This window comes from Orbicella faveolata, unplaced genomic scaffold, assembly GCF_042242905.1.
Source record: "Orbicella faveolata isolate gen_17 unplaced genomic scaffold, um_ofav_v1 contig_1, whole genome shotgun sequence".
NCBI classification, from domain to species: domain Eukaryota; kingdom Metazoa; phylum Cnidaria; class Anthozoa; order Scleractinia; family Merulinidae; genus Orbicella; species Orbicella faveolata.
The window spans coordinates 6,505,001-6,532,801 of NW_028301536.1; the positions used below are offsets into that span (position 1 = coordinate 6,505,001).

At 38.7% G+C, this 27,801-nt stretch overlaps 3 protein-coding genes across 4 annotated transcripts; 1 reads left to right on the forward strand and 2 right to left on the reverse strand.

The window, feature by feature from the left end:
* Positions 1-646: 646 nt before the first annotated feature.
* LOC110042330 (transmembrane channel-like protein 7) lies at positions 647-4,616 on the reverse strand. Its single transcript, XM_020747692.2, has one exon. It carries the CDS (start codon positions 4,499-4,501, stop codon positions 2,234-2,236), a length of 2,268 nt encoding a protein of 755 aa, XP_020603351.2. The 5' UTR covers positions 4,502-4,616; the 3' UTR covers positions 647-2,233.
* A 443-nt stretch (positions 4,617-5,059) lies between these two features.
* LOC110042331 (E3 ubiquitin-protein transferase MAEA-like) lies at positions 5,060-18,329 on the forward strand. Its single transcript, XM_020747693.2, has 9 exons — positions 5,060-5,230; positions 8,003-8,188; positions 8,437-8,640; positions 9,861-9,983; positions 10,527-10,603; positions 11,433-11,547; positions 13,083-13,216; positions 15,666-15,855; positions 16,719-18,329. Exons 1-9 carry the CDS (start codon positions 5,075-5,077, stop codon positions 16,818-16,820), a joined length of 1,287 nt encoding a protein of 428 aa, XP_020603352.1. The 5' UTR covers positions 5,060-5,074; the 3' UTR covers positions 16,821-18,329.
* Positions 18,330-19,269: 940 nt separating this feature from the next.
* On the reverse strand, positions 19,270-27,566 carry LOC110042364 (QRFP-like peptide receptor). 2 transcript variants are annotated; one of them, XM_089286774.1, is made up of 2 exons: positions 27,436-27,566; positions 19,270-20,663 (listed from the first exon to the last, which is right to left on the reverse strand). In XM_089286774.1, the coding sequence occupies exon 2, from the start codon at positions 20,637-20,639 to the stop codon at positions 19,623-19,625; it is 1,017 nt and encodes a 338-aa protein (XP_089142900.1). In that variant the 5' UTR covers positions 20,640-20,663; positions 27,436-27,566; the 3' UTR covers positions 19,270-19,622. The 2 variants fall into 2 exon arrangements, with proteins under 2 accessions (XP_089142900.1, XP_089142903.1); XM_089286777.1 differs by lacking the exon at positions 27,436-27,566 and adding an exon at positions 21,378-21,596.
* Between the last annotated feature and the right edge of the window lie 235 nt (positions 27,567-27,801).

Consider the following 27,801-nt stretch of genomic DNA (forward strand, 5'->3'; position numbering starts at 1 on the left):
TTCCTGAGATAGAGTTTCAATACTCTGTATCTCATAGGACCAATGAGTTTAGCGAGGGGCTGGTTTACACGAACTTCTCAAGCACAAGCACAATCAGCACACGCAGTCGCAATAATGTGTCGATGATGAGCCTAAATCTTTGCAAACGTTACAAATGATCAGCACATTATTGCGTCGGCCTATTTTGCTCGCGTTTTGTTTGGGTCGTGCCTATAGATGCAGGTCAAGCCTTTCATTATAATTGTAAAATATGGTGACGTGGCATGGACGGATAGTTGCCTGAGAGTTATCCTTTGCTGTACGTGTTTATAAGATTCTCGACGACTAATCCAGTAGTTTAATTAATCGTTAGACAGGTAAAGCAACCGTTTGGTCAACGCGGTTCAGTTTTGTTAGTAGACCATTCTTTTTAGCCATTTGTGGCGGTTAGAAAGCGTGCAAACGTGCTTTAGTACATAAAGTTCGATTCCTGGGCCATATTATTTTGCGAAAACTGAGTTTGTCTTCATGATAATTTAGGAAACCAAAAAAGATTGTCTGCTCAATAGTCTATTGTAGGTGCAAGTGCTGAAACTGAAAAAAACACAAAAAGGTGCTAAAACTTGTTAAATATGGTCTAGAGTGGAGAGACGAAGCAAGCAGCATCGAGGTGAAAGTTGTCACCAACGTTTATTAAAATAGACCCTTGAAGGGACAACAAGTAAGACTATAAAATGTAAAAAAATTATTGTTCTCGTTCATACAATAATTAAAACAAAACAACAACAACAACAAAAACACAAGGAAGGCGGTACAACGGACGGTTTTGCGAAATATCCAATTGTTAAATCATTAGATGACTAGCTGTTAGCTGGCACATGTTTTCGTTTTCCGCCACCTGTCAGAGTCGATAAGAACCAAGAGCGAGCTCTGTAAACCTTATACCATAATCCCAACAGGCGTACGGACACCTTCGGACATGGAGTGGGGGAAGGAGGGTTACCTTCTTGCCCGAACACTCTACACAATGCCCGAATGCGCGATTGCTGAAATCGGGATACAAATGCATTCAAATTGCTGGGAAAGCAAAAAAGGTTCGCAATTCTTACGCCTTGAAACCTCTTGGAATGATTTATCCCAGGTACTGTTGCCCGAAGCAGAAGCATTTTGTCCAAAAATTTTCAAAGTTTGCGAGACTGGGAAGTATCCTCCAGCCCGTGCGCCTATCATACCCTACTAACCGATCCATCGATTATCAAAAAAAAAATATATATATAGTTTTATTGATAACAACTACCCTCTTGGGTTTGAAATTAGCCTGTAATATGACCATTAGTTGGAAACTTTTGTCAAGAAGCAAGCGAGGGGAACCAACGGGACTGATGAATTCGAAATGACATTAAACACCGTGCCCATGGACAAATGGTCTCATGGTACACAGTACCAGTCCGCCATGCGGAACTGAAAAACCGAGAAGATTATCACGTTTACTTCCTTCGTTTTGTATTTTTCTGGATGTAGCTTGCAGTAACACTTAACGGGTGTTGTCTTACGGGACTATCTGCTGCAAAAGCCTAATAGTGAATTGATGTCAATCAATCAGTCAATCAATTAATCAATTAATCAATCAATCAATCAATCAATCAATTAATCAACCCGTCAATTTATTTACCCAAGCACATTTTCTACGCGCTAAGAAATGCGTTCAAAACGCGCACTAGCATCTAAAGAATACCAAGATTAACGATAAAAACTCACAGGCAAAGTGTGGGTGAGCTATCTTAGACACAGCAATATTGACCGGATTGTGCAGGATTAGTGTTTTACCAAGGCGTCTCGATCGATCGCTAACACGACGTTAAGCCACGGGATCGCGTGTATCGTGGTCGCATCCTAGTTCAGTAATACTAATAAGAAACAAGATACCGAAACAGAGTCAATGTTTCTAACAATCACAACTTTCGACGCTATCACAGCGTCTTTCTCGAGTAAATATGGCGGGAATCTATTTGTCACGTGAACTTGGGTGGACTAAGTCACGTGCCGAAACATCCCTGTATTCACATCCACGGTCTCGACTGAGCGTTGGGGACGCTAAAAAAAGGTTGACTTTGCTTTGGTATCTCTTGTCTTATTATGTCTACTACAGAGTCGGGAAACAATATCTTTACTCGATTTGATAATACTGTTGAGTGTACCCGATTCACATTGAAAAAGTCGCTCTGTTTACAAACCTAGTGCAATAAAACAAGTATTAAGCGGACAGAGATAGCAACAAAATGTCTTCTTCATTATATCTTTCAGTTTTCTGCGGTTCAATTTTCTCCTCACGATGGAATACCAGCTGCGAGAGAAGCACCTTTTTGTATTTTCCCTCGAAAATAAGGTGCTCCTTCAGCGTGTTAATTACGCGGCGATGCTCGCGCGTCATAGAACGGTAATAATACATCAAACTAAACACCAAGATCATTGCGGGAAGGAGGAACGCCGCTGTACGCATGAACTGCAACACCGCGTGTATCCACGTGGGCCAAGTGGAAACGACCAAGGATAATTCGTCGATGATGAATTTACTCGCGCTGCACTCCGTGTTTTTGAACGGACCGCAATACGATGTGGGTACTCTGGTCACGCCCCAGCCGACAAGACCGATGCACATGAAAAACGTGACTAGCAAGAGAAGCGTGAAAATGGAGTTGAGCTTTGCGCCTTGGAACGGTTTGTCTGGAAGACGGTTGTTGTGGAACAGGCTCAGTTTTTTGATGTAGAAGAACACGATCAGTTTCAGGACGCCAATAGCTGGGAGGATGGGGCTGAAAAACGCACCGATGAGAATCAAGCACTGCCCGTAAGCGAGGTCGATGACATTGCGGGAAATGTCAAACTGCGTCATGCCAATTCGTTTGCAACAACTGCAGTGTTTGTAAAGAAGCTTTCTGAGCGTTTCCAAACCAAGGGTGATTAGAAGCACCACGAAGAAATCCACCCACACTAACATGTACATCTGCGCCGCAATTTCGTTTTCCCAGCACAGTTCGCAGTGAGCCGACAACGGCGACGATTCATCCTGAATCCGATCGTCGAGGTCTTTGTACAGGAGAATCATCAGCATTGCTATGGAAGGTAACTTGACAAAGATTCGCCGCAAAAGGTTGAGACCCAGCTCAAACTTGGGACTCCAGTCTTCGAAGACGGACAAGAACTCGAACAACGGAGGCAGAACGAGATTTGGGATTGTGACTGCGAGAGACAGTGAAGACCTTATCAGCATCTGCTCAAACTGGTTTCGTCCTTGTTCGGTAACTTTATTGCCAATAATGACGCCGAAAACAAGGACAAACGACACATACCAAAGTGCTGGCACTATGAACAGATTGATGGCGATACGCGTGCCATAGAGAACCGCTTTCTGTTTCTTTGTCCTGTTTTGAATGCGTCTTAATCTAGCTTCCTCTTCCAGTTCGAAGCGAATATCTTGCGCGATAATTTGGTTCTTGTGTAACGCAGCGCTGCGATCGCAAATGCAGTAGTCCCAGGCGGAAAAGATCCGATTGCAGAAAGAATTGAATACTCCCTCACTATCGATGTATCCCTGTCTAAAACCGCTAGAGGCACTTCGTATCATTGCCAGGAGACAGAAGAGGAGATAAGCTCCGCCTGTTAACAGGTAAGCTAAAGGTAAGAGGTATCTTACGCCCTCCTGAGATATGATCACGTCCGAGGGGTAGCTGCTGTAGAACATAATCGTGTTACTGATCCAACCCTGGCCGGTAAAGAAGTTCAGCACTATTGTAAGAACACCTTTGTCTGTCTCGTTGGCATCGATGTAAGCAAAATCATACTTACAGCTTGTTGCGTTACTTGTGTGGTTTGCTTGACCGTCCGTGACGCCCTGGCGCGTGTCTGCACAGATAACCAGCGTTGGTAAGGAAACAAAGCCGAACTCGATTAGAAACACAAATAAATTGAGAAGCATGAGCCAGCGAAGGAAGACGAAATACGAGACAACGCCGCTTCCAAACTGCCCCTCGATGTCTTTGAGGTGCCTACGCCATGGCTCAAGCAAATAAAGCCATTCCTTGACAGTGCCTGTGAAGCGCCTCCATCCCATTACCACCCTCATTCGGAAAACTTCCCATTTTGAAACTCTGCGCGGGGCTCTTGCTCGTAGGGAATCTTTAAACCGGCGCCTGAGAGACATCGGCAGGGGAACAGCTTTAAAATTCACCGTCTCTAGAACTTCCCCGGACAGAGAGAGTCCCGAATCGGTCGTGTCGCTTCCCCACTCCGCAGTCAATGTTCCGGGCTCATCTCTTTTCACTCTTCTCAAAGCTCCCGAGCATTTAACTGTATTTCCAACGCTTTTCCGTCGAACGATAGCCTGATTCCTCATCACTGTAGATGCGGAATGTCGTGCAAGTCGGCTTGGAAGTTCTTGCATGCACAATCTCGTTTCAGTCATGTCTTTCCTTTCAAGATCTTCGTGAACTAGTGGACGCATCTCGAGAGATACTGCTTCCATTGTTGGCCAGAATGTATTTAAAGCGTAGTTGCTTCAGCGCTACGTACGAACGTCTCGCCCAAAATTTTATTCCCAAAACTGTCGGCTCACTGTTCCGACCGGTTCTTGAGGAATGTCATCGGACACCAAATAAACATTCTTACGTAAATCGGCGGTTGTGTGACTGGTTTGAGTAAACTGGGTATAGACTCTCCATATAACTTGCCTTTTTGTATGCGTCGCAAAATTCGGGAAGCTCTTTTATTACAAAGTTTAACGAATAAAGACAACAAAGATTACAATCATATTTTTTGGGCTCTCTTGTGAAAAAAGGAAGACAAAGAAGAACAACACCAACATAGCAGACGTTGAATTAAATACACACGCAAAGAAAACTGCACATAAAAACATATTACAAAGTAGGAAAACTGAAAAGAGAGAGTTTTTATTTTCCAGTTCAACCAGCTTTTTCCTCTACGCAGACGTATTTCCGGCTGTCGCTTGTCAGCCGGAAATACGTCTACGTTCGCAGGCTACCCTTGCCTCCCGTCCCGCGTTAATTTTTATCGAGGTTTGTCCGAGGAGGGACTAGTAATGATGTGCACGAACATAAGTTTTCATAAGATACCGCTGAGCGATATTTTTCTCCACCAAACGGTCCAGTTGTTGAAACAAAATTTCGCGTTGTTTGAGCGCGTTTACCTTGTAAATATGGCCGATATAAAGGCGCTAGAGTATTCTACCATGAAGGTAAGTAAACTGCAGTAATATTTCAGCTAATAAAAGAATAAGTTGTGCCGGATTTCAGTCGAGCGACATGTACATGTTCGATGCCAGGACGATATGCAAAATGTCGGTGCCGTGTGGAAGACCTCACCTCAAGTGTTTAACGCATATCGGTTGTAAGCGCTAAGTTTAAGTTTGTGTGTGACACCTTCTGAACACAAATCTGCTACTTCCTTTTTTAAAATATCTTACCTTGAAGTCGTTTTAATCGTACGCCCGCTGAACATATTCAGTCATTTATTGAATGCCCTCCGTCTGTGGAGGCATGATTATAAATAATATTGAAGGAGCTATAAATAAATGCAATAACACTTGCATTTTGTGACGTCAGGATACACATCCTTCATTTTGAAGTGTTCTTATTTTGTTATGTACATGCCTGTAGCCTATCTTTGACCAGTTGATATAAAAGATGTTACTGAAAAACGCAGAAAATATGTTAAATGTGTACACATGAAACTGAGGTGGGGAGCAATTACAGCATTCTATTTCATGTAAACTTCTAAGGCAGACTCTGACTTGGTTTATACTTGTGTATATCAAAGATGTCACACAGCCACAGGTTTAAAGTAAGGGCAATACAGTCTTACATTATATTTAATGAGGGGGACATGGGGTTTTGCTGTGTTGATTACTTTCTGATGCGGTGATGCAGTGATAAAATGGCATCTTGTGTTGTTGTGGTGGTCTCAAGCCCTACTGTGTGCTATGTTTGTGTTTATCACCCTACGGTGTACAGTAAAATGAAATTATCTGCGGTGCTGTGGTTTCTTGTTTGACCTTTCTCAGACCAAAGTTCAAAGAAACTGAACTAAGTAGTTTATTTCTGCGAAAATGCTAGTTTGTGTCAGGATCAGACACGTACATGTATCTTGCTGGAAACCTTTTGTTATTAGTTTGGAGTAATAGCTTTTCAGGTCAACTTCTCAGTCATGTTCTTGGAACTTCATAAAAACATAATGTACATGTACCTGTTGTAAGTACAAGAAAAAATTTACAATATACAGGCATCAGCAGTATTGTCATGAAGGCAATAACAAGCTTTACAATGTGTTTATTTTTTTGGAAAATTGTTGAGGTATGAAAGTATTATGTCAAGTGTATGCGTTCAAATCATGGGGCTAAAAATATATGTTGGGGTGATAGGATTTCCTTGTCTTTACTTAGGGTTATGCAGTGTTTGTTAATTATTATTATTATCTTTTTTTTGCGATGTTGTTGTCTTCAGTCCCCACCCCCCATGTCCCCCTCTTTAAAAAGTACACTGATTATACAAGATTCTAGTGTGAAGTACTCCTTCACAGCCATTGATTGGTCACTATGCAATGTTTCTTCCTACTAATTGCTGATTAAGCCCAAACCACATTCCTTAGTATAGTTTAGCCAACAACTGCTTTACCTAAATGTATTCTTAAGCAAGTCACACCAGTATTTCTTGACTACACCTACATGTAGCAAAAGAGGTGTCTCTTTTATGGCCTGAGCATCAGGAATGTCAAACTGATCTTAAAGATGTTGCCTTTTAAATTTGAAACACCCCACACATGGAAACATCTGATTGGAAAATTTCTCCCCAAAAAATAATGTTATTTATTATAAGAAATAGAAAACATGTACCGTGTTTCTATCGAGTTTTCGTATAAATCTACTAGCATTCTATCACAAATGCCGTTCTCTGATTGGCTACGCTACTCACTGTCTATTCTGTGATAGATAGTGAGTAGTGTAGCTTTGTGCCCTTGTTAACAAAATGAAGGCCGCTTCTTGGTGTTTTTGAAGTTTCTGTGAAGAGGAATTAGATTAAGTTTTGAACGACTAGTAGATTTATACCAAAACAATTAGATTATTCGCTCTCGATTTCTATCCCTGATAGTTGACTTGGGCTGCAGCCTTGTCAACCATCATGTGATAGAAATCTTGAGCTCATAATCTAATATTATTGTTTAATAGAAACACAAGTGGAAGTTTGGGAGAACTAGAAATGCTGTGGCAACACAACCTGCAGGCGAGTGTTTCCACAGCTTTTTTGAGTTCTTCCAAACTTTCACAAGTGTTTCTACAGTGTGTGTGTATAACTAGATAGAAACACAGAGAGTTATAGAAACACAGAGAACATGTTTTCTATTTCTTTTAGAAAACACTGCAGCGAAAAAAGTAAAACAACTTGTTAACTTTGATTATCAAAATGTAAATTCTCTTTGCTTGCGCCATCATTACGTCAACAGCTCATGCTAGTTCTGTGTTTCTATCGAGTTATAGAAACATGATTTCTAACCAATCAGCACGGATATTTTGTTAGGGCTGTTTTCTAAAAGATAGTACAACAGGTTCCCAAGAGTAAGGATTGAATTGAGTCAGTTTGTTATTTTCGTTTTTAACTGCACGTACATACAGTATTTTCAACGAGCATTTAGCTCACTAGTCGTAAACTATGCATGTACGGTGGCTAAATGATTGATTGATTGTTTGATCGTTCTAGCAATTAAGGCAAACGGGAACTGTTAACTTTTTTGGTGAAAATAGTTGTGCTCAAATAAAAGGCAAGGAACTCAGTTCAGGTTTAAGAAGCCATTGGTGGGCAGAAGCACTGGGATATGATTCAAATGACCACTGCGAAGGACAGACAAACTGCCAAGGTTCCTCCTTACAATCTGAGTCAAAATATTCAAAGATTGTAACTTATGTAAAGATAATTATGAGGTGAAATTGCATTATTATTAATTTTACTAAATACAGGTTCCTTATGAGATGCTCAACAAAAAGTTCCGAGCAGCCCAGAAAGTGATTGACAGGGAAGTGTCGCTTGTTGTAAGTGCAACAAATGATTTAACCAGCAGCCTTGGCAGTGTACCTGTTAAAGTGGGAGAGATCACTGGCTTCTTGGATGGTGTAGTGCAAAAATTGCAATCATTAAAAAGAAAGGTGAATATACATGTATTCTTAATTTGTAACAGTACATGTACTTGTACATTGTATCAAGAAAATTTTTAAACTTGTGCTTTATTAAATTGCTATTACTATTATTTTAAATGTATTTTTGAGCTACTACAAAACAACAAGGAATCCTGGAGAACATTTCATAATGCATGAAAAAGTTCAGAATTATCTGAAAAATCAATTGGCATGTAATTAATTAATTATCTTAAACTGGTCTGTTCACACCTTTTCAGTCAGAAGAATGCCTTTCCCAAGAAGAAGTTTGCTTAAGACACTGTCGTGCACGTCTTGACCACATTAAAGAACATGCAGATGAACGGAAGAGTGCTGTTGTCTTGTGGAAAAAGAAACGGTTGGATCGAATGCTAGTGGATCATTGTCTTAGATCTGGGTTCTATGAAACTGCCATGAAACTCGCGAAGGATTCTCAGATAGAGGTGGGTTTTCGACATTGGAGTTTATTTCATGGGCGTGCATTTGAGGCCAATGGTCCATCAGGCTGACACTCATTTTAGGTTGCAATAGCATGAAGCATCTACTGAAAGAGTAAGTTAAAGGTAAAGTCTGCATGCGAGCCAAGTGGCCCATCAGGCCGGAGCTTATCCCGGTTTCTGTAGCATGAAGCGACTAGGAGTATTTCTACTCCCCGCTGGATGGGATGCTAGTCCATGGCAGGGTTACCCCCAGCATTAAGTTCGCCGGTACCCATTTATACACCTGGGTGGAGAGAGGCACTGTGAGAGTAAAGCGTCTTGCCCAAGAACACAACACAATGTCCCCAGCCAGGGCTCGAACCCGGACCGCTCGATCCGGAGACGAGTGCACTAACCATGAGGCCACCGCGCCTCCCCTCTACTGAAGGAGTATTGGTACTAAAGCAGGCACCTGCGTAAGTGCCACCCCCAAATAAGCACCATACTTTGAAGCAAAAACACTTTGAAGCCACCCAACTGCAGATTAATTTGGGTCTGGAAATTGTTACGGTACATTGTCGTCAGACTTCTTACGCTTTTGTAACTGTTTTTAAACAAAACCAAAATGGAAGATTGCTAAATGCATGTAGCACTGTTTTGCAATTGCATGTACATGTATTTCCTTTTTTTTTTTTTCTTTCTTTTTTTTGGTAAATTTTACTTATTTATAAACATGATACCCAATTAAGCACTGGGCACCCTCAAATAACTGCCACATCGACAAGATGAAATATAAGTAAATACAGTACATGTACCTGTATTGTATTTCCACTCTCCCCTGAATGGGAGGGGATACCCAGTGTAGGATTACCCTGTAATTTCAAACGGTCGTAAAAACAGCAGACTAACAGCAATTTTTAAAAAGGAAACAACGTTTGTTCCCAGTGTATTCTAATATTCAAATTGTTAGCGTAAATTTTATGGTGTAATGCTATAACGTAATAATGTATACAGTGAAAATTCAAATGTGCAACCGTCGAACATTTGCCACTGAAGATGACATGGGAATGTCGAAACATGTTTTGTAAAATGAAAAATGTTGTTTCCTTTTTGAAAACCCTGTAATCTGTTAGCCATTCTTACACATGTAGTGTCAAATGCTCTAGATAACGAATTAATTGGTCAGAGGAAAGTTTCTTTTCAGTTTATAGCGTGACTGAGAGTATTATTTTCTTTCTCTCTAGGATCATGTGGATATTGAATTGTTCTTGGTGTCAAGAAAGGTTGAAGAGTCCTTATTAAGGAGAGAGATAGGACCTTGCTTAGCCTGGTGTTATGAAAACAAGTCCAAGCTTAGAAAAATCAAGGTGTGCTGCACACTGTATGCTTGATTAATAATTAGTATAATTATATTAATAATGTACTATATTTATAAACATACATTTTCCTGACATACATGTATGAGGCTTTCAGGCCTTACCCTGTTGTCCTGGAGTATGGTTTCTCTACTACTGTAGATATTCCTATTTTCAGTTACATGTGTTTGGTCCCCATTATCCACCCAACTGGGCAGTCTGTACCTAGATAGATTTTCTTAAAACATACAGTAGCATGGTTGGATTAAGGCCCAACCAAATAAAGAGAGCCGCTCAATGTATTGTAAACAATTTTTTTTTTTCATTTTTTTATGAAGTTTGGTGACGAAGGAGCTTGAAATATACATTGTACTGTACATAGATATACACATTTTGTAGCCAGTCAAGTTTCAAATTTTGACCTATATTCTAACATCCACATGTACAAAATGTACGTGACATGTGCATTTATATACATGTATATTATTTAAGACTAGAAAGTGCAAAGCCATTTTTCAATAAAATGAAGTTTTTCATGCCATGTTTTCTGTCCAGAGTAACCTTGAATTCAATGTGAGAATGCAGGAGTTTGTTGAGCTTGTGAGAAGAGGTGAAAAAATGGAAGCAGTTAGGTAAGTTTGTATCCGGGGAGGAGAAAAGAACATAGAAACAAAATTTGAATCTATCCGGCTTTGTACTACATCTGCTATTTTTAATTTATTTAGCAACTGTATTGTTCATAGTTTATTCCCATTCATAGGCACTAATGGACTGTTTTTTAAATGTATTTCATCTACAGTCTCTTAGCATAATTAGGGCCCGAAATCTTATACAGTCACTATCATTCTTCTCATTCATGTGCTAGGAAATGTAGTGACAGTGCCCCTTCAAAATAGTGTACTTTTTGTACTTTGTATACATGTATGTATATTTTTAAACTTTAGCATTTGATTGTTTTTTTTGGGATCTTACATCTGTAGAACTTTGCATGTCATCAGCAGTGAAGTTATCTGTAGTCAATGTCTTTCATTCATTTCAGTTATTAAACATCTAGTAAGGAAGACTGCATTTGAGTCACGAGTCCAAAGTTACATATTATGACTAGCACTGATTGTTTTTTGGGATCTTACATCTGTAGAACTTTGCATGTCATCAGCAGTGAGCAGTGAAGTTATCTGTAGTCAATGTCTTTCATTCATTTCAATTATTGAACATCCAGTAAGGAAGACTACATTTGAGTCAAGAGTCTCAAGTTACATATTAAGACTAGCACTGAAGGTGAGGGGGGGGGGGGGGGGGGGGTGCAGTAATGAACTAACAACCCCTCCAGGAAACATTCTTTCTGATAAGCTACTGTACCGGTACTTAGGATAGTAGTCAGGACACTACATCAGTAAATTATATACATGTATTGTAGCTAGCTGTACAAAATGTTCAATTTCGTATTGTGTCCCATTTTAGGTATGCCAGGAAACACTTCCCCCCTGCTAATGTTGATGGTACCATGACCAAAGAAATCCAAAGGGCCATGGCTTTACTGGCTTTTAAGCCTGAGACCAGCTGCTCTCCTTACAGGGTAGGTGTCAGACCTGCCATGTGGTTACAGTGTAGATACACCCATGAAATTTGTTTAATTTATACAATTTACAAAAGTAGCTCATAAAAACAGTCATTCCTCGCTGTTCAGTCAAAGTTCTGGATTGAGTGTTGATACTCTATTTGCAAGAGTTTTGACCACAAAAATCTCCTTAAGGAATTAAGGAATTAAGTTTTAAATTAATAGAAACATGGTTGTCATAATGTACTTTGTGTAAGACATCTGAACCAGACTCCACTGACCTACAATGTACTTAAACTGCCAATATTCTTGCTACAATGTACCCTTCCTTTAGCTCGAGAATTGTTGGTAATGGTTTTAAACTGCTAGTCCGTCATCTTTCTATTTAACAATTATGAACTTGAGATTTCTTTGATAGTGGATAGTCATCTATCACGCATAGAAATTGAGAGTGAGTAATCTGATTGTTTTAGAATAAATCTACCAGTCGTTTGAAACCTTGTCATCCTCTTCACAGACACTTTGAAGATGTACATGTAAAGAAGCAGCCTCCAGTTTGTTAACAAATGCACACTGCTAGGCTACTAACTTTCTGCAGCTCAGTAGAGAGTAAATAGCATATCCAATCAGAGAATGGCATTTGTGATACATGTAGAATGCGAGTAGATTTATACTGACTAATAATTCTTAGAGAACTTGTTCATAATAATTTTATTATGACTTAATATTTAGCTCTTATTAACCGAGCTGGAGGTTTGTATGGGAGAATCTTGACTGAGGTCGTGAGTACAGACCGAACGCAGTGAGGTATGTACTCACGACCGAGGTCAAGATTCTCCCATATAGACCGACTTAGCTTGGTTAATGAGATGTTTATTTTATGGCAAAGAAGAGAACTTTTATTCGTTTAATGTAATTGGTTTGCTGACATTTTGCTTGCGAACAGTGATGAGCTTAACTTAAACCTGCCGAAATTTGCTTGTCCTCCTTACTTTATTTTTTGTCATCAGGCTTTTTGGCACTTCCATAAATGATTGAGAAGAAAATAAAAGAATATGGTGAACATTTTTGTATTTTAGTTTGCTACTTTTTCAACGCAAAATGAAACCGGTCTAGTTGCTGGTCTAGATGGGAAAATCTAGACCGCGGTCAATATCGATTTCAGCCAATCAAATTCGTGAATTCGGTAGTTCCCAGTCCTTGTGAGACACAGCCATATAAAAAGGGTCAATAATAATAAAACTACATGTCAGTTTTATAAACTTGTTTATTATGATTCAGTGTTCATGCAGTTACATCTTATAACTTATGTGTACATTATACAAGCTATGAAAAATATGCTCTTCCAACTGTGAGGAAATGCTTTGGCTCAAATTTCAAATCCCAAGTCACACAATTTTGACATGCATGAGAGATGCGTACATGTATTGTTAGTTGGTTACCAAACAAGATATTTTTTGTTTTGTCAGGCTTGTGTTTCCAACAAGCTGAAAAGAAAATAGTTCTTAATGTTAAGGAGTGCATAGAGGTAACCTTTTGTACTTTTACCACAGGAGCTGTTTGATTTGGAGAGGTGGGGCCAGCTGGTCATGCAGTTTAGAAGGGAGAATTTTCAGCTTCATCAACTTAATGATCAGTCAGCATTGGCTGTTACACTCCAAGCAGGACTGTCAGCTCTCAAAACACCATATCCTTTTCTCATGAAATAAGTCCAGTATTAGAGACAGGGTGTACACCACTGTATGTTCACGGGAAACAAGGTTTGCATAGTTCTGGAGACTAGTACTGGAAACTATGCATTAAATAGTGATGATGATGATGATGATGGTAATAATAATAATAATAATAATAATAATAATAATAATAATAATAATAATTGCGTTCGATGAAGTGGAACGCAAACCTAATTTTGACCTGTGGCTTTTCAGAGTTGGTTGCCCTGTGCACGGTTCTAGGCTGAAAAAAGCCACATTCCTGCAAAGACACCAAAATGGCCACCCCGCTTGAGTTTTGCAGGGGCATGTCACGGCCAGTAAACTGGTACCGTTTAATGCTAAGACATGTGATAAGACATCTGACGAACATGTGAGTATGTGAGCAGGCCATCTGAGCTCGTCTTTCCGATGGATCCTTTTTTGACTTCTTTCTGTTCAGTCGCCGTACGCCTCGCTATTATGTGCTCTCAGCGTTAGATTTTGACGAATTTAAACGCTTCGATGGCAGCATTTATCGCAATCTGAGGAAATTGTCCTTGTTCATTACATGACTTGGCTTTGGGATGACAACCGTGGGAACAGCTACATTTTGATTGCATTTGTTGATTAGTTCCAGTCGCGACAGATAGCTCAGTCTTTATCCGGTCGAAATTTTATTGTTTGGAATCGGTGGAAAAGTACTCTGAAGGCAAGATCCATAAGACTACTTTATTCATCAGGGGAAATACTCAAATTAGTCGCGAAAAGAGCACGCGACTGCAAATGCTAGCTTAGAATAATGTACGTAATTTAAATATTCTATGAAACTTGAGAGACTACAGAAACTGACAGCGTCACGCAACGTATCAACAAATCGTGACCTCTTCAATAGCATGGACTTTCACACTATGCATATCTGACTGTAAAACCTCGGTTGCTGCTGAAAAATGTTGATTTTAGCAGTAGACAAAGGTTGAAAGTCAGCTAGTGAAATCATTTATTTACGATATATAATTATATATTAAAGTGAGAGCGTCGAACGCACTCTCATAATCTCTGATTACTACTAGTAATAATAATAATAGTAATAATAATACAGCACAAAACTATTTACAATAACAATTGTATTAAACATATACAGGCAAAAACTAACGATAGATAAATCCGACGTTTCGGCGACATCTTGGCGCCATTGTCAAGGGAAACTAATTAAATATGCGATTTCAAGGGTAACTAAGAGTTCAGAGTTTCTAATTTGCATAAGTTAGACAAAGACTTTAGCGCGAACTGAGTCTGATTGTACATTTAAACACGGTCGTAGTACAATCAGACTCAGTTCGCGCTAAAGTCTTTGTCTAACTTATGCAAATTAGAAACGCTGAACTCTTAGTTACCCTTGAAATCGCATATTTAATTAGTTTCCCTTGACAATGGCGCCAAGATGTCGCCGAAACGTCGGATTTATCTATCGTTAGTTTTTGCCTGTATATGTTTATCTAAATCATTGTTGATTAGAATTGTATTAAAATCGTTAAAAAAGAAAGCAACATGTAGTTTACATAATGATAAGGATAATGATAATGACTAATATATATAGGCAGAATAATATGGTTTTCCAAACGGTGACTTCCAGTAGAAGGATCAAAAGATACCGTGCTTCAATGTGAATTTTAGTTAAGTGTAAGATGAGGCGTCATGCAGCAAACTTCTAACTGTTCCGGCTTTTAATGCGACGTTTCGGCCTTCGGCCTTCTTCAGATTGGAACAATATTTACAATCTGAAGAAGGCCGAAGGCCGAAACGTCGCATTAAAAGCCGGAACAGTTAGAAGTTTGCTTCATGACGCCTCATCTTACACTTATATATATTTTAATGAAGAAATTCTTTCTTTTATTCGTAATTCAAACTATGGCAACAATACAGCTGATTATGGACATACCTAATATAACCCAACAAATACTTAACTAATAAAATATGATTATTAATATCAGATGACATTGTTCATGGTTTTGTTAAAATTTGTAGTATCAGTTCCTTTGAATAAAGTCGCTCTAGTTAGTCAAACTTAGATGGTTAGATGATGATAATAATAATGATAATGATAATGATAATGATAACAAGAATAATTATATTTATAATAGAGTTTTATCCACAGCTCCTACACAGCAATTACAATAACTTGTTTCTTATCCAGTTATAGATCGCAAAAGGAGTGCTGAGCAATTTTGCTGTATCAGCATACATAAAATATGCGGTTATTGGAGGACACTTATTAAGAACTACTAACAGTAAATAAAACACTTGCCTATGGATTGTGTTTCCTAAATTTATCTTGCCTTTTTGAATGCCTGTTGTGTTTTTGTGAAAGTAAAATGCAGGGCTTGGCCATTATTTGAGGAAAAAGGAAAACCTTATACATGTACAATTCTTAACTGTTGACAATCATTGCTACCAAGCAGGGCACAAGAGTTCCGAGTGTCCTGTATGCAGCCACCCGCTGAACATTTTAGGTCGCCCTCTGCCCTATGCACACTGTGCGCAATCCAGACTGGTCTGTCCTATGTCAGGACATATCATGAATGAGAACAACCCTCCTATGGTGTTACCTAATGGATACGTATATGGAGAAAATGTGAGTACAGTGGAACCCCGTTAATACGGTCACCAGCGGACCACAAAAATCTGGCCGTATTAAAGGGGTTCTTTAAATAAGAATATGACTGAGTGAGCTTTTGTTCAGGCCTGAATAAAGTGGCCGTAATAACGAGGTGGCCTTATTAACCAGGTGGTCGTAAGTCAAGTTCTACTGTATAGAGACAAATTCACCAATTGAAGCCTTTTCTTTTCATTCATAAGTGCTGGCTTGTACACGTCGTGAAAGGTAATTAAAAATTGGCCAAATTTACGAAAAGTTCTTAACAAGAAAAATTTTAAAAGTTGAAAAAATCTGAGTAATTTTATTTTCACAAACATGCTATGAATTTATTGAAAACTCCTTGAACGCTCAAGACTACCTAAAAAAAAAAAAAGAAATATTTTGCCATCAGAAGATGGTGGGGACAGCAGTGGACACAGTTATCTCCTGTGGCTGAGAAAAAAAAATTAAGTCATTAGCAATCACAGTACCTTAGTAATCTTGCTCAATAGGAATTTGAGGATTATTTTCATGTCCCCCTAACCTTACCTAGACAAAGTATTTTAGATGTGATCTTGAGGAAAACAATTCCTCAAATTTTGTTTAACTGTGCTAGAGCAGTCCCTGAATGAAATGAAATGTGATCTTGAGGAAAGCAATCCCATAAGTATTGCGGAATTGTGTTCTAAACGGCCTGGGTAGAAAGAGGCTTGGACTAGGGTCTAAATTGTGAACTGTGCATTGTAAGATTCAGATTTACAAAGTCCTTTACAAAGAGAGTCGTCTCTCTACTTCTTTGTCAACCAGGATGTTTTTGTGCTATTATGTTGACCTCTGTTTTTGTTTATTTTCTATTTCAGGCGTTACGTGGTATGGCGAGTGAAAATGATGGCCATGTCACGTGCCCTAAGACTAAGGAGACTTTCCGCGTTGATCAAGCGGACAAAGTGTACGTCATGTAGGGACAAAGGAAGGATCCACTCCTGTCTTGGCTGAGGTACCTGCAGTGTCTCCAAATTGCAACTGAGTGATGTTGTTAACTTTGTTGTCTTGTGGATGGCTGGACTGCAACACTGAGAATAATTCAGCCTACATGTAGCCATCAAAATGAGGTTTAAGAGCTTTGAACAACCAAGCAAAAACATCTGGCAAACAATTACCTGTATTTCTGGTTGTACTTGTGAAAGTAGCCAGAGAGTTTCCATTTTTGAAAAATTGTTGTGTTGGCTTGCCGTGTCGCTTGGCAACCATCCCAGTGCGAAACCATGAGCACAGTCTGTTGCCCAAGACAAGTTATCTGTGAATTCTTAAAGAATTGGTTCGTGCTTAGCGTACGTATATCGAGTTATGGATGCACGTGGGTAGTTTGGAGAGCATGAAAGAAGCGTAAGAGTTGCTTGAGGCGATAGCCGAGTGCAACTCTAGCTTCTCGAGTGCTCCGGCACCAAACTTCCCAAGTTCATCCATAACTCGATATACGCACAGCTAAAAGCATGAACCAATTCTCTTATAACATGGCGACAACAACTTGGGCGCTAGAACATTTTCTGTTTGTGATTGACTACAAAATTCTCACAATGCTCGGTGAAGGAAAACAAAGGTCATTAGGATCCTAACACGCCACAATCAGTTGAGCAACGGTTCAACGAAAACGCTTAACCTGGTTTCTAAAATTGTCAACGAAAAATTCGCTTCTTCAAATAATTCTAATGAAAACGTAGGCCAACAAAGTCAAAATTCTTAATGAAAATGTAGACAGACAAAGTCAAAATACTCAGGTTTAAGTAAACATCTTAGCTTGCCGAAAAGTTAAAGGCTCAAAGTAGAGGTTGGATTGTTCATAATAATCTTCACTTTGCCGAAACTTCAACAAAAGGAAGTTGCACTAAACTCGACGTACATTTTGTAGCTAAATTGAAACTGTACACGTCAACTTATATACGCACGGCCGTGCGTAAATAGAGATTTCGTTCATGAGATCTCAATAAGAATTAGATAGGACTAGCGCGTGTGCTATCTTATATTATCTAATAATTAAATGAATGTGCGCGCTATGATTGGTCAATCATCTATGGCCGTTTATTGTGCCAGTAAACTCATGGAAATTTCGCGTGTCTTCTGAATTATTATATAAAAGTAACAGACCACACGTTTTTATGGTTTAGAGGCATGATAAACCATAAAAACTTGTGGTCTATTGCTTAAATAATAGTTATTTCCCAGAACACATGAAGTGAAAGACTTAGTTACGTGCTTCTGTTAACTCGAGAATATCCATTCTTGAAACGCTAGGATTCCCAGAAGTAGAGTGGCCTTCTTGATAATTAAATACCCCGGTTTGAAGAAGACTGACATTGTGTGCGCAAGGTCTCGAACGTCTTGCCACTTTCTTTATTTTCATTAATGTGATTGTTAAAATTGTACGGAATAGATTTTGGTGCGAGGGTTGAAAATACAGTATGTCTTTTACATTTATGTACAGTTATTACATCAACACAGGGTATTTTTTTTTTTTTGGTTGGAGGATTTGTCTTTGTTTTTGTTGAGAGAGAGTTGGGGGGGGGGGTGCAACTGAGGTACTTTCTTTGTATTTTGGTTCTCTCTCTGATCCGCCTTGTTCCGAGGTTTTTATTCCAAATTCTGTAGTAATATTTTGCTTCCTCCCTCATAAACCAGTAATCTCGACACACGGACACTTTGTAACGAGTTCATTAGAGTTTTTCTTTATCAAGAAATTACATCTTTTTTTTTTTCGTTTTCTTTACAATTAGTTTTTTTTTTTTTTTTATAAAAGTGTGTTATGTCCAATAAAGGACAAAAGCTTATGGCCCTTAACTGATACATCTGCGGAAATTCACTGACCATTACAAATTTAATTATCTCGTAATCAATGTGCAGAGTTAAATGTGATACGGTCTGTTATTTACCTTCAATTAAACTGCATTTACACGATTTGACAGTTCCAAATATCGCATATGTACATGAACAAGGTGTGAAAAGCCATTTAAAAGTAAAGGCTAGAAAAACTTACTTTCTTTCCGTTTGCAGTGTTCAATAACAGAGAGAGAGAGAGAGAGAGAGAGAGAGAGAGAGAGAGAGAGAGAGAGAGAGAGAGAGAGAGAAATAATCTGGACCACAGTAAATAACCTACATCACTTTTTCCTCACTTAATAGACGGGCTATTAGCTAAATACTATAAAGATAACATTTGATTACACGACTAACTAAGCTCACAGGGCCAATAACTAAATTCAGCTAATCAGATTGCTCTTTTGCCAGTCCGATATTTTCTAACTATTGGACCAGGCAATATCCCGAATGATCCCATGCGACCACTCTTAAAGTTTTATGGCGTTACTCTTTTTAAAGAATGACGAGCTTTTTGTTCTTACAACTTTGTTTTCCTTTCCATTCTTTTCTTTTCTTTTTTTTTTTTTTTTTGAAGACGTCAGAGGTGCGTCAACGCTCAAACTGCTTTCAGTGCGCATAAGTAAACTAAAAAACTCGTTTCCTTGAAACAACCGAAAACATTTCTACAAAAGCAACCGATTACTTTCTACATCCTCGTTCATGTTTCCACTTCTTGGTAAATGAAATCCCCCGTAATGAAAATGAAAAATTCCCCAGACGTTTGACTGAGGTCAACGTTTTGAGTTGGACTGACTGTAACCTCAAACTTGTACACGTTGTAGATTTCTGCCACCATGCTAATTTCCTCAAACTGAAGCAGTAAACTTAATTCGAGAGAAATTATGCGTTATTTATTAGGCCGTGGGACCTCTACTCACGAACTGAATCAGCTCTGTACCGCCCGAAGTCTTGTTTGAATCTTGATCTGTAGATGTGACTTGTTTGGCGGGGCCGATTCTGCAACGCTGGTGCGTGCAAGAAAACGGTAGCAGCGCTAGCATGTGCTTCCGAAAACGCTCACTCTGCCAGCTGTATAACACAGGATTTATAGCAGAATTGAGAGTGACCAAGACGATGCTGGTCGTGTGCACGGCTGAGTAAAGCGGCTGCCTGCTGAATGAAGAGAAGACGTAGACAACGAGAACTGGGATCCAACAGATGGAGTAAATCACGCTGACCGTGACCACGAGTCGGGCGGATTTCTTGCAGTAGCGCAACTTGTTTTGTTGTGCCATGGTCGACGTAGTCGTGGGACGAAACCATAGCTTGTACACTAGCTTGGAATACAGGTAAATCATGATTGTGATCGGTAGAACGCCATAAACAATGGCACATAGAGGGCTGTGGAATTGAGCGAAATTAGCAGTGGGCCATTTGAACAGACAGAATTCGCTGACTGGATCATACCGCGCGTAAATGAAAAGAGGCATGTTCCATGAAACAGCTAGCACCCAGCCTAGAACAACAATACGCTTGAGCTTGGTAGTTGTTATCCTTTTGCGTACATCGTAAGGGAATTTAATGGCGAGGTAGCGTTCTAGCGCGATGCAGACGAGGGAGAAAGCAGAAGCCAGCGCGCCGACCCACACAAACGCCTCGCCGGTGATGAGCTGGCATACAACGTCGCCGGCTGTCCCTTTCGGTTGCGTAAATATCAGCGTGAAGATGTAGCGCGCCGCGATGAACACGGCTACAGTCATATCGGCAACGGCTAGATTCACCAGGAGGTAGTTCATGGGGGTACGCATTATCCTGTTACGAAGAACGACCGCACAGACCAGGCTGTTACCAACCAGGTCTGCGATTACCAGGAAGCAGAAAGCGGCGGTGATGCCTATCTGGGCTGCCTCAGAATACTTGTACAGTGACATCTTTGTATCTGGTTCCTTTGTCAGCTGTGGGATAATATTAAAGCATGTAATAGCTGTAAGATATTATTAAGAGTGCCTGCCTGTAAAAATCAGACAAATTCTTAATTTCGCGGCAAGGGTCGAAAATTCGATTTCGCTCATATTCTTGTGGTAGATAGGCTAGGGCATGACAAAAACTACTGGATAGTTTTTTTGGCAAAATATCCTTTTATTTCAAAGAAATATGCAAATTACCAAATGCCGTTAAAATCGTCATTTGACGCAACATTTTATCAAACAAGTTTGAAAGCTTCGCATGCAAAACCACATCATTCTTCCGTCTTCAAAACACTCAAATATTTTTGTGCAATGTTTAATTGTGTACTGGGTTGATTTTAGGGAATGTTGCGGTTTTTGTTGGGTGTAAAATAATTAAATTTCGAAGACATGTATTTCATTCACTTAAAAGTACTTCGTAAAAATAATTGATTTTCGCCATGTGCGAAACCTTCAAATGGATTAAGCTTCTGGTGGTTGAATCGCAGAAGGATGGTCTACAGATTCCTGTAAAAATTTCTTTGGGCAAATGATTGTGAGCGACGCGAGAGCTTTTCAAAGTACGTTAAAAATGCAGATATTTGACCGTCCGTCGTCAAATTTCAATTTACGGGTTAGACATGTATTTTAGCACGCGCCACATGTCTTGAGCTATATTAAGTTGAAATAGACATAGAGCTGATAATTTCGAAATGTTCTAACCTTATTTGCTGTAAAAGGCAGGTCCAAACGCCGATTTGACGTGTTTCCGTCACCATTCGTCGCACATAAAGCAGAAGTTTGCTTTTGTTTACACAACGTCCGATGTACATCGCCAACTGTCAACTGATTTAATGGTCGAATACCATGAATCTATGACCCTCTTTCGACACATATGATCACCACTGCATCTAAGTCAAAAACGGCTAAGTGATTTGTAGATAGTTGCCTTGCTTGCAGCGGTTCGTTGTTTGTTCGTCACGCAATGCTGTCATTCCATTTTAGGGGGTAAGGGTGGGACAATTTCTATCCTAATACGTAAGGGTCCGTAACCACAGGGAGCACACAATCTTGTTGAGTAGGAAGAGATTAAATTAAGCAATGAAAAGAATGAATAGTTAACCATTGCCCGTGTTGTCATCTTTTACTAGACAACCGCTACCTACACGCCCTTCGTAAATACTGCAACGCTAAACTCGTACCTAGGTCTTTTCGCGCTGTGCAATTATTTTTGGGCTACCCTCGGGGAAATGGGACGTGGCCGCTTAATAGGGGCTGGTCACTTAATAGAGGTTGGTGTACCTTGAATATTTTTTCACCATGCATCGGATTATAAATTTCTTAGTGAACATGGAGTCAATTCAAGACAATCATTATAGACGTCTTTCTCGGAGACCCAGGGGCAGTTATGGAGGGGTGGGGGGAGTCTAAACGGGTGAGAAAAAAGTTCGGGCGAAGACCCTTTTAGACTTTTTCCCCGCCCCTACTAACTGCCCCAGAGTCTCCGAGAATGACGTCTATCATGATTGTCTTGAATTGACTCCATGTTTACTAAGAAATTTAGCTAAATTGATAACCCGATGGTGAAAAAGTATTCAAGGTACACAAACCTCTATTAAGCTGCCAACCCGTATTAAGAGGCCACCTCCCATTTCCCCGAGGGTAGCCCACTGTATTATATGTAAACCAAAAATAATTGCACAGTGCGAAAAGACCTAGGTACGAGTTTAGCGTTACAGTATTTACGCAGGGCGTGTAGGTAGCGGTTGTCTAGTAAAAGATGACAACACGGGCAATGGTTAACTATTTATTCTTTTCATTGCTTAATTTAATCTCTTCCTACTCAACAAGATTGTGTGCTCCCTGTGGTTCCAAGCCTTACGGACCCTTACGTATTAGGATAGAAATTGTCCTACCCTTACCCCCTAAAATGGAATGACAGCATCGCGTGACGAACAAACAACGAACCCCTGCAAGCAAGGATTCAAGCAGCAATAGACCAAACGATGATCAAACGTAATGTTTTGGTGGAGTGCAAAGCAGGCAACTATCTACAAATCACTTAGCCGTTTTTGACTTAGATGCAGTGGTGATCATATGTGTCGAAAGAGGGTCATAGATTCATGGTATTCGACCATTAAATCAGTTGACAGTTGGCGATGTACATCGGACGTTGTGTAAACAAAAGCAAACTTCTGCTTTATGTGCGACGAATGGTGACGGAAACACGTCAAATAGGTTTTTGGACCTGCCTTTTACCGCAAATAAGGTTAGAACATTTCGAAATTATCAGCTCTGTGTCTATTTCAACTTAATATAGCTCAAGACATGTGGCGCATGCTAAAATATATGTCTAACCCGTAAATTGAAATTTGACGACGGACGGTCAAATATCTGCATTTTTAACGTACTTTGAAAAGCTCTCGCGTCGCTCACAATCATTTGCCCAAAGAAATTTTTCAGGAATCTGTAGACCATCCTTCTGCGATTCAACCACCAGAAGCTTAATCCATTTGAAGGTTTCGCACATGGCGAAAATCAATTATTTTTACGAAGTACTTTTAAGTGAATGAAATACATGTCTTCGAAATTTAATTATTTTACACCCAACAAAAACCGCAACATTCCCTAAAATCAACCCAGTACACAATTAAACATTGCACAAAAATATTTGAGTATTTTAAAAACGGAAGAATGATGTGGTTTTGCATGCGAAGTTCTCAAACTTGTTTAATAAAATGGTGCGTCAAATGACGATTTTAACGGCATTTGGTAATTTGCATATTTCTTTGAAATAAAAGGATATTTTGCCAAAAAAACTATCCAGTAGTTTTTGTCATGCCCTAGCCTATCTACCATAGGAATATGAGCGAAATCGAATTTTCGACCCTTGCCGAGTTATTTTCCATTTTTATGGACAGGGACTCTTAAACTGTTAAGCTCAGCTGATATGGACCCTCCAGTGATTAAGCTACATGGATCTCGAGTAAATCGCAAGAACATTTCAAATTACACTTTTTCAATCATAATTGTAAATGAGGCGACAGTTGTTCATTTTGATGAGAGTGCTTCAAATTATACCAAAATGCGTCTGTTTACTGGTTTTCAATTTTTTTTTTGTTTTTTTTGGTCAAACAATGTATATTTTGTTTTGGTTAGGCACATTAAACTGAACATTTAAACTTTACTTACGTCATTGTTGTGAAAATTACGTGGTGTCCTTTAATTTGTAATTACGAAGCCGAGTCAAAAAATGATATTTTTTTTTTGTATTTTGTTTTTTGTTTTTGTTTGTTTGTTTGTTTTTTTCACATTTTGATTTTCATTCAGGCTTAGATCAATTTGTTGAAAAAATAAACATAGGTTAAAAATTAATAAATGGTTATTAAATTTACATCTGTAGCTTACGTTATACTACAAGTGACAAAAGAAAACTACACAAGAAAAAAAAAACAAAAACAAAACAAATAAACAAATAAACAAATAAACGACTTCGTAATTACAGAGAGCGAACAATCTAAATTATTTCTTTGGTTACTGTATTACGTATTTAATCTATCAACATATTGATTTGATTTCTGGCCAGGGCTTACTATCCATTTTTTTTTTTCAAAATAATCCTTATTTATTTTACGTTCAGTTTCGTACTTTTTTCTTCTTTGTTTTGATAACCTTTAATTTTAGGATGTATCTGATTTCTTCTGCAGTCCCACAAAAACAGCTTTCTAACAATAATAAACTAATTTAGTAATTTCGTTCAAGGTCATTGCCTTTTTGTCGCTTAGACATTATACTATTATACCAAATATAACATTCTGCAATGAAAGACGAACCTGTTGATTTGATAAAAGGCACCAATAAGATTCAGAATCGTTCCAAAATCGCCTTGAGTAAGAGCATTGGTAAAGGATATCAGGGTACAAAGTTTCTGGCTCGGCCTCACAAAAAGTGCAAACATCGTCTGTTCTGTAACCAATTTTGAATAATTTTTATTTGTGTAGAGTATGTTGTTAAGCACTTTATACTGGAAAGCCTTAGCATAAGATTCGATCGCAACAGAATGAAGTAACAGAAAAAATTCTCTCAAATGATCATCCGAAAGGTTAAAATCGCTTTTCCATTTATGGATAATGTTAAGAGGCTGTGCCTTTTCCGTTACAAGTAGCGAATAATAATCTTTCGATTTCTTTTCCGTCACATCAAAGATGTTGTCATGAATTGGAAATGAAGGAGAGGTCAATTGTGGGGGTGTGTGACCGCCCTATAAGAAGTCAGCTATAGAGTGTCGAAGACCTGCCCATTGAAGAATGTTGATTTTACTAAATTTTTTTTTTGCAAAATAGCCCAAAGAGACGTTACTGCTTAGGTTAAATAAGAGATCATTTACATAGATAATTCCAGATTCATAATAATTTTTAAAATATAGCGGGTTTTTTTTATCTATTCGTATTTCTTTATTATTCCAAATGATTCTTTGCCAATCGATTCCGATGAAAAATTTTAGGTCGTTTGCCTAATTTGGTTTTTGTTTCGTCGGGTAAGCGATACCAGTGAACATAGACAATCTAAAATGTTGCTTCAATGCTCTGGAATCATAGCACATTTCCTGTACTCAGGGTGCAATTAAAGTTTAATAGTGGAATATTTCATTTAAACTCGCACTAGGTGACACTCATCTCAAGTTTTACAATTCTCTCAGATCGTAATTACTGCATGTTTAAGCACAAAACAGAAAACCTTAAAAAGTCTGGAGAGTTGTGAAACTTCTCGTTTATTGGACACTAGAGTATGAAATGAACATCTTTCGAGGAAATCGTCAACTATTCATGAACATTGCCAGCTCACATCCAGTGTCAACTCAATGGATTCCAACAAAACAAACGTTGTTGTCACCAAAAGCCACACGTTCAAACGTCGCACTAAGGGACGCAATTGACATCCGGTTACGAAAGCACTCTTCAGATTAAGATGAGGGTTTCGAATTAACCAACAACTATGGCCCTACCGTATTTTAGCCCCCTCGAGACGCTAAATAAACCTGGCATAACACCTTTTAACATTCACATTTTTATTGTGGCTGATGAAGCTCGGTTGAATGGAACGAAATATTCCACTTTTTAACTTTTATTAAGCTCTGAGTACAGGAAATTCTTTTATGTTTGAAATGAATATACGTTTCTGACTTTAGTCCCGCTTCAGATGCCGTACTTCAAATGGCCATAGAGTTAAACAAACGAAAAAATAGCGAGCAACTTTTAGAAACTGCTACACATTTAAGTCTAACTGTAATATTTGTTTGGAAGATAATTTTTCCACCGTCGTTTTCGCAGCTATATGTGAAAGTAAACAGACAGAATCATTAAACTTGTACTTGGCAGTTTAAGCCGGCGTTGTCAATCCATGAGTTTCCGCTTTCAGACTGCCGTAGCCGTTAATTTATGTAACGCTTTCTCACACAGGAAAAGTATAGGCTATGACTATGGTGTAATTTTTTTTTATTCAAATCAGAAAAAAAAAAGCTTTATTCTAAAATTAAATTTGAAGAATTAATTCCGTTTGTCAATATCTAGTCTCATTCCAGTCTGGCAAGTTGAAAGGGTTAATCAAACAAAAACTGGGTTGACAGTAAAAAAACTAAATTGAAGATAGATCCCAAAAATCTGTCGATCATTTTGTCCTGTAACAGCCATTGACAGATCAATTAAATTTTGTCTACGTTCGACATTTTATTTTTTTGTTTGTTTGTTTTCTTAACCAGCCTTTTCCTCTCTTTTTTGACATTTAAACTAGGGATCGTCATTGGAAAAGAGAAGTTCGATAGAAGGAAAACTATATCTAAAGCAAAAAGGTTTACTGCTCGTGGACTCGAGGGCACTCGAACTTTATTTTCCGCGACTTAAATGTTATGATATGTTAAATATCGTTTCAACATTTCATATGCAATCGTGAGAATACCTTTCTTACGATTAACACTAAAATAAATTGGAAGGGTTTAACCATTTGGGTTTTTGATGTAGCCAATCTCTCAATGAAGTAAATCAATAGGAAAGTTAAAGATTTGATATAGCAATATTGCTCGACATTTCATGAGCCAAATCTCTAACCTTCCCAAATAAACAGTTTTTCTTTGTTGAAATTAATACACTCCATGTGATTTCAAAATTTTCTTTCAATCCATTCCCCCATAGTAGCATCTGAACTGATTTCACTCGATTGTCTTTTCGGATACCCTTCTCTATTTTATGGCGAATAGGTGAGGGTTGGAAAAAAGTAACGATTTGGTTTTGGCAGAAATATCAAGATAACTTGTCGGTGGAGATGCCTTTTGTAATTCCTTTTTTTTTTTCTTTTTCAAACCAAAATCGACGAAAACAATGACCTTATCAGCTCAGCTCAGCTCAGATCAGACGAACATGGCATTGAAAAGATTTGTGTAAACATCGGGTTATGCTGTAAAATATTGAAATATTGCCCGTCGAATCCATCAAATAACCTGAGCCAAAATCCAGAAATAAATAGAGAGGATTTTCTTCTGTTCTTGTACAGCTCAAAATAAAATAGATTATGGAAAAGAAACCATGAAAAATGGGTCACCAATCTTACGTTTTAGGCTGCAGAAATGATTTCCAAAGAGATCAAAATATGCCAAGGAGAAATGCGTATGGATTTCGAAGTTTGAATACGTTGAGTGATTTGGAACCTTGTGTTGGTCAAACTAAATCCATTTGGGCTGACAAACATGAATGACAAACATAATTTTAACTTAGAACGACTTTCTTACCTCAAATCCCGGAGTACCAAGTCTAAATTACAAAGTTGAAACCGAAACAAATGATAGACTGTCCTTTAGCCGAACCAAAGGAACCTGGTAAAATTGTTTACTCAATTCTGGCAAGCCGCATAAAATACCGTCTCGTCAGGCAAATAGATGATATCAGGACTTATAATCTATCAAATATTTTTGCTCGCACACGATTGGTCTAAATGACCGTCAATATGCCCCGGCTAAAATTAGCGAATATCCGAGTGCCCAAAAATGCGCTTGTTGCCAAAAATATATCAAGGATAATAAACAATATAGGCTTCATTTGGCGCGAAAATATGCTCGGATATTTGCCCTTGGACATTATCGAGGCCCTGTTTGGGG